This window comes from Nannospalax galili, unplaced genomic scaffold (assembly GCF_000622305.1).
Source record: "Nannospalax galili isolate Female #2095 unplaced genomic scaffold, S.galili_v1.0 scaffold441, whole genome shotgun sequence".
Taxonomy (NCBI): domain Eukaryota; kingdom Metazoa; phylum Chordata; class Mammalia; order Rodentia; family Spalacidae; genus Nannospalax; species Nannospalax galili.
In genome coordinates this window covers 1,529,690-1,537,257 of record NW_008348089.1, presented here as the reverse complement: position 1 = coordinate 1,537,257, position 7,568 = coordinate 1,529,690, and the positions used below count along the sequence as shown (strand labels likewise).

Sequence of the window (7,568 nt, the reverse complement as noted above, 5' to 3'; positions counted from 1 at the left end):
AGGAAAGATTTTGGCCTCAGGAATTTGGGGGATTGGACTGGCCTGGGAAGAGGGCCCAGGAAAGATACTGGTCTTGGGCAGCTGGTGGTCTTGACACTCAGAGATGCAAAGGGAGATGGGGGTGGGAAGAGGCCCCAAGGGCTCCTTGGTACTGCACTGAAGAAGTGGATTGGTCCATAGAGTGGGCAGCAGGTCATGCAGGCCCAGGGAAGCAGAACAGCCTAATCATGTCTTAAATGTCCTACCTCTTAGTAGTGGTACAACGGCAAGTACATTTCAACATGAATTTTAAAGGGGACAGATGTTCAAATCATATTTGAACATATACAGAGGAATTAAAACAAAATCTTGAAGAAATATTTACACAGCCATTCAATGTAGCATTATTCACAGTAGACAGAAGGCAGAAGTAGATTTTATGTCCATTGGTGGAGGGATGAATGAAGACAATGTGGTGTATACCTGCAGTCACCTATTAGCCATTACAAGAAAGAAACTGAGTTGGAGGCAGAGGCATGGTTGGCTGAGCTGCAAGGTTTATAGAAGCTGAGAGGATAGAGGCAAAGACAGCAGCTTAGAAAAAAAAACATCTTGGTCTCCCTCTCCACTGGCTACACAAGTGATTACAAAGAGTAGGTGTGGACCTAGCACAATGATTGTAAATCATCCTCAGATTCAGGCACACAGATCTACTTGAGTGTGAAGTGTGTCCTGTGCTTCATCGGAAAGCCATGTGTCCTCTATTATTGGAGGTATGCAGCTGAAACCCTAATAAGAGGGAAAAAAAAATCAGCTGGTGTGCATATAAGGAGGGGTGCCAAGACAGAAAACTATTCAGACAGAGTAAGCAGGATCATAAGATGGCCCTGCACCTTGGCCAATCTGTGCAGGTTACTTTAGTTTGAACATACTGCATACTCTGAAAGACCTGGAAAAGTCTACTACATTAAACCTGCACAGGAAAAGCACCTTCTCCTATGAGAGAATATTCAAATAGGAGCCATCAGAATAAGCTGCTTGAGCAGTTTGTGATTGACTATTACATTCCTTGTATTTCCAGATCTGTATACACAAAAACACAAGAGAAATTAAGCCTAGCTCTCTAGCAGGAAAGATTCAGCTTGCCCACAGCCTGCTCTAGTCTAGTTCATTTAGACTTCAGAGAGAAATGACTGTGCCCACTGTCATCACTGACACCATCACCACCACTAGTGATTGTGGCACCATTGGCACCATCACTAAGTCAAATGCAAAAACATACATAGAGGGATTTTGTATTACTTCTTTTCTAAGTCTTCTCTGCTATGTTCTCTGTCATTCTTGTCTTATATTCCATCACACACTTTTCCTCTTTTTCTTTCTTGCTTCTCTCTCCTTTCACCATCCCTTTTCTGCTACTTATTAATTACTTATTGGTAGGTTTAGTTTAGTGACTTTTAAAGTTTTAGTTTATTATATAAGTATCATAGCTTCTTTCTTTACTAACTTTTGTGGAGATGTAGTTAATATTTCCAATATTTTTACTACATTTATATAGCTTTATTTCTGAATTGTTACTTTTTTGTTACTGCTATCTGCTTTCTGTTCTCTGAGTGGTTGTGGGAATCATGACTCCAGGAGAAGGCTGACCAATAAGAAAACCTCCCAAGAAGATATTTTTAAAATGGAAATAAACTGAAAAATATATACCTCTTAACAGAAGTCCAAATCACAATGCAAAATGCAAGAAATATGAAAGACTTTTGCTGTTTTGACTCCTCCAAAAGCATAAGATTTCAACAATTTAATCCAAAGATACTGAAAGGTTTGAACTGTAAAATAATTTAGAAGTGTCATGTAAAAAATGGTCAATGAGGGGCTGGAGAGATGGTTCAGTGGTTAAGAGCACTGGCTTCTCTGGCAGAAGACCCAGGGTTGGTTCCCAGCACTCACATAGCAACTAACAACTGTCTGTAATTCCAGTTCCAGAGTAACTGACACTCTCTTCTGGCATTTTATATATACATTTGTATTTAATATTTGTAATAGAGAACATGAAATTGGGTGGGGAGTAGTTAGGAGGTGCAGTTAGAAGAGGGGAGTCCATGAACAAAATTTACAAAAATTCAATAAAAAGCTTTCAAAAAAGAGGCCATAAGCAACATAAACAGAACCACAAGCAACAAAATGAAGCCGGAAACTGGAGGAATTCACTTCTGAATTCTACCAAAACTTTGAAGAATTAACTACATTGCTCCCCAAACTGTTGCATAAAACAGAAAGGGAGGGAACTCTGTCATGTCCATTCTATGAAACTAGCAGTACACTGATTCCAAAACCAGATTAAAGACATAACAAATTAAACCTAGATCGATTTCCCTTATGAACAGAGGCAAACATCCTCAAAACATTTGCAGGTTGAATTTGAGAACATATTAAAAAGATAATACATTGTGAACAAGTTGGTTTTATGCCATTGATGCAAGGATGGTTTGATATATTCAAATCAATAAATATGGTAGAACATTTAATAGAACACTAAAACAGATTTAAGGACAGAAATCACATACCCATCTCGAGATGTAAAAAGAGTCTTTTGACAAAATTCCATATGAAAAAACATCCTGAAGAAGCTAGTATAGAAAGAATATGCCTTGAGAGTTCCCGTGATGCTCCACAGCTGCAATGATTGATTAAGTGTCTTGCTTTTAGGACCTGCGAGCACTCCAGCAAAATGGCTGAATTGTGAGTGTTCGCCTGCATTAGCCTTTTACTAGTTGGCACCTGCTGGGTGCTCAGGAGCGCATGCGCAGCTCCCTGCACTCCTGGCACCTAGGGTGCTAGCTCGTGCACTCCGGCCGTCATCCGTTGGTTGTCTGTGTGGTCCACCATCTCGTCCTAGCTGCTGATCCTGTGCTCTGAGCTAGGGACTCACGGAGAGGCACCCTTGCCATGAAATGCCAGGAGTTGTCTCTGGAGCTTTCCATCTGAGAAGTTCCACGTACTTGGTTTAACATCTGTCACAGAAGCCATGTAGTTTGCAGAACATTTGTAAGCAATGGCCACCATTAGGAAGAAACTGGTGATTGTTGGTGATGAAAATAGTGGCAAGACCTGCTTACTCATAATCTTCAGCAAGGACCAGTTCCCAGAAGTTTATGTGCCCACCGTGTTTGAGAACTATGTGGCAGATATTGAACTGGATGAAAAACAGGTCGAGTTGGCCTTGTGGGACACAGCTGGACAAGAATATTACGATCGCCTGAGGCCTCTCTCCTATCCAGACACTGATGTTATATTGATGTGTTTCTCCATTGGCAGCCCTGATAGTTTAGACAGCATCCCAAGAAAATGGGTTCCAGAAGCCAAGCACTTCTGTCCCAGTGTGCCCATCATCCTGGTTGGGAACAAGAAGGATCTTCGGAATGACTCTTTAGCAAGACGGGCTTTAGCTAAGAGGAAGCAGGAGCCGGTAAAATCTGAGCAAGGCAGAGATATGGCGAACAAGATTGGCGCTTTGGTGTACATGGAGTGTTCAGCAAAGACCGAAGAAGGTGTGAGGGAGGTTTTTGAAACAGCTGCAAGAGCTGCTTTACAAACCAGACTTAGGAAGACAAAATCTGGGTGTCTTGTGTTGTGAAACCTTGCTTTGGTCACTACCCTTGTGCAGTTAATTTAAAGTGCTGTTTATTAATCTTAGTGTATGGTTTCTGTTTTTTTCTGTTTATGTTTTACCAAAGATTACAAATCAGAGGTTATCTTGCTACCAGTGTTTAGAGCCAACCAGGGTTGTGAATGATGTCCAACCTGTCTGACCCACCAGGGTCCTTTCTGTTAACCCCAGCAGCTTTCTGTGCTCCACCCAACACCCTAGACACTAATTCAAAGACTGTTTTTTTCTAGAAAGAGACACAGTTGCTAACTTCTGTTGATAAGGCTGTAACTATAACATGTCCTGCCCATCATCCAACTGCAGGGAGCTCTGGTGAGTCATTACTTCAGAGCTTTACTTCCTAACACATTTGACTGGCATAGCTCTAGGGTCCACATCCAGGGTTTTGTTTTGTTTTGTTTTGTTTTTTAATGTGCTTGGCTAGAAGTGTCTAAATCCTCCTAGCTGTGGCAGCGTTACTGTTCTGTGGTTTCAAGTTAGTTTCCTTAGAGTTACTGTGTAGTTAGTGCCACTTAATATATGTTACTAGAAAAAGAACAGAAAGTGTATTTGTTTTTTAAAAAGGAAGAAATAAGAGTTTTTGGAATTAAGGTAGGGTGGAAAATTTGTTTTTGAAATTCCCATGTTGTCATTTTTCCGGAAAAATGTGGCCATATCTCCCCTTTTCTGCCCCACATATCCCTGTGTGCTCTTTTCCAGAGCCGGAAAGAATTTGGTTTTATGCCTGGGGCAATTAGGCTCTTGAAAGTGGCCTAACCTTCTTCATCTGAACAGCACGGGGTCTGACTCTAAGTCCCTGTGCTCTTTTCCCAACACTACCCATAGGAGCTGCCGGTTCCTAAGGAGGTCAGTGGCAGGGGAAAGGTGCCTTTTTCTTTCCAGATGACTAATTTTTTCTTCAGGGATAATTTTTTCCACCTAATAAAGGCAGTTTTCTTGAAAAAAATTTAAACATCCCTCAACAGATAGCAGTGAATTAAAGGCTATATATGGTAAACCTATAGCCAGCTCTTACATCAAATAGAATAGAAAAAGAAACTAAAAGAATGTTCTCTAAAATTGGGATGAGCCAGAGTATCCACTTTTTCCGTTCTTATTTAATATAGTGTCTGAAGTCTTAGGTAGAACAGTTGGTGAAAGGAAAAAGTAAAGGGCACAACTAGGAAAGGACTAAGTCACACCGTCCCTATTTGCAGATGGCATGATCCTATACTTACAACATCACATGGCTTCAGAGAACTCTTAAAACTTCACAAACACATTCAGCAAAGTAGCAAGATACAAAACCAACATTCAAAAATCGGTAAATCAGGCTGGGGAGATGGTTCAGTGGGTAAAAAGGCTTGCCATGCAAGCCCGATGACTTGAGTTCAATCCTCAAAACCTCAGGAAACCAGCAGATGTGGCATTGCACATCTGTATCCCAGCATTCTCATGGTGAGATGGAAGCGCTAGAATCAGCTGGAAGCTTGTAAGCCAGCCAGCCTGGAATATACAGTGCAGCAGAAACAAGGAGAGACCTGCCTCAACAAGGTGGACAGCAAGAACAGAATCAAGTACGTTGTCCTCTGACCTCTACCTGTGTGCTGTGGCACCAGTGCCTGCATTCACAAAAACTCAATTTTAAAAACCAATAAACTTTTTATGCTGGTAACTAATTTGCCAGTAAAAAGCAGCAAATCCCATTCACAATAGCTTTAAAAATAAATATCTAGGATTAAATCTAGCAAAGGAGGGAAATGGCCTTCAAAATGAAAAACAGCAGCTAAAGAAATAGCATGGTAACTAAGAGCACTTGCTGCTCTTGCAGGGGACCCAGATCTTGGTTTCTAGCACCGACATGGCAGCTCGCAGTAACTCCAGTTTCAGGGGTCCAATGCCCTCTTCTGGCCTCTGCAGGCACTGTGATACCAATCTAACTTAATTCTTTAACTTAGCTATTGTGAATAACACAGCAATAAAATGGATGTTGCATGACTGGTCCTGTAAACCTAGTCAGATGCCCATAGATGGAGAGCTCATAGATCCTAGAGGAGAGCCTACTATTACCATGTTGCTGAATAATATATAGCTTCCATAGATAAGTGTAGCTCTCACCTCTCATTAGTGAAGCTTCTTTTTAAAGCAGCCAGTGACCATTACAGTGATTCCCCCAGTGGTCAAAATGCAAATAATAAGTGATCATGGTATGCTCCATCCCAAATGGGATCTCTGTAACACAACCCCTACATTTAAGGCTCAGAGAATATCTCAGAAGATGAGGCAGGAAAGACTTTAAGAGCTTGAGGACCGGGATGTCTGCTGTGAAATGTTTTCTCCTAAACACAACAGGGTTGTTCCCATGAACTCTCAACAATATAATTGCCTGCACAAGACCTTTGAAGACCACATCAGTCAGAACACCATCACCGAGGAAAATTTCACGAGATGAAACCCTTAGATGAACAGCTACAGGTAGTCAATGGCTGCTGAGAGAGAGAACCAGTTTTCTTCAAGGATGAGCCCCCAATCCTAGGTGATCATCCCTAGAAACATGCACATAGGAACAACACTAATTGGATGCAATAGGTTGTATACACACACACACACATACATTTGTATGTATATAAGACAATTATAAAGGAAGAAGTCCTGAGTTTGAAAGATAGTAGGAGGGACATGGAAGGAATTGGTGAGGGGAGAGGGAGGGGCAGAAATTCTCATACTCCTATATGAAATCCTCAAAGCAGCAATAAAAGACCAGAAATTAAAACACAATCCTTTAAAATAACATCAAAACATACCAAATACTTGTAATAAATGTAATAAAATGTAAAATATCTGAAAACTATGAAACATCATTGAGAAAAATATTAAAAGACATAAATAAATGAAAATATACATTTATTCATGGATTGAAAGTCTCAATATCACGAAAATATGTTATCAAATGGATCTATAGAGTCAATGTAATATAGACCAAATTTCAGGATGACTTTTTGAAGAAATCAGTGAGTTCTTAATTCATATAGAAATGCACATTTAAGAACACCCCAAACAATGCTGAGGAGGATAAAATGAAGGGTGAACACTACTTGGTTCAAAGGTACATTAGATAATACAGTATTGAGATATGAAGCAGATAAATATATCAAACAATATAAGAGAAAGTCCAAAAATAGATCCACTTATATACATACAATTGATTTTCCACAAAGGCAACTGAGTGTCAAGAGGGGTGTCTTTCCAGTAAATTACACAGGCATAGTAAGATAACCTACTACAATCATGTCAATGGAACATATCAGGTGCAGAAATACCCAGGTGCACTGCGCTGGTGACTGAAAGGTCATGAGCAGATTCATAGTCCTGATGTTATTTGAGAAATGCTGAGCAATGTTTGGGAAACTTCCATACTGCAGGGAGGGGCAATATTTTCTCAAAGTAGTAGAGACCTGAAAAAATTGCTATACCTTAAAATTATACAGAATAAGTTGTCTTTATACTTGCAATGACATTGTTTTCTGAATGTGGATCATTAAATAGTACCTGGTGTAAGTATACATTTTAAAAGGTTTTCTGATTTTCACTTCTTACTGCATACCTTCCATTTGCAATTTAAGATGCTTTTCAAAGACTCTAGAATGAAAGGTTACCTGCTTCAAATCTTACTCATTATTCAGGGGTATATTTTATTCTGGGAAATTTACCTTAAAGTCCAAAAGCTCTCTAGTCTTATCTTTCCTATAGTATACAAACTGTAGGAGAAATAACTGTGGATCCCAATCCATAATACTCTGGTCCAATCACTCCTTGAAGGGAAATCTTCCATTTTTCCTCTCCACTAAAGACAACACATTTCAAAATTAGTAGGAAGCCCCTTAAGACCTAGAAACAGGGTGCTATGAAATTTCCTTTACTGTTTTTTTTTTTTTTT

General features: G+C 39.9%; 1 protein-coding gene across 2 annotated transcripts; it reads left to right on the top strand.

Annotated features, from left to right (window-relative positions):
* Nucleotides 1-3,037: 3,037 nt before the first annotated feature.
* LOC103743359 (transforming protein RhoA-like) lies at nt 3,038-3,619 on the top strand. 2 transcript variants are annotated; one of them, XM_017801006.1, is made up of 2 exons: nt 3,038-3,193; nt 3,446-3,619. In XM_017801006.1, the coding sequence occupies exons 1-2, from the start codon at nt 3,038-3,040 to the stop codon at nt 3,617-3,619; spliced, it is 330 nt and encodes a 109-aa protein (XP_017656495.1). The 2 variants fall into 2 exon arrangements, with proteins under 2 accessions (XP_017656495.1, XP_017656494.1); XM_017801005.1 differs by having other exon boundaries at nt 3,038-3,619.
* Nucleotides 3,620-7,568: the final 3,949 nt, after the last annotated feature.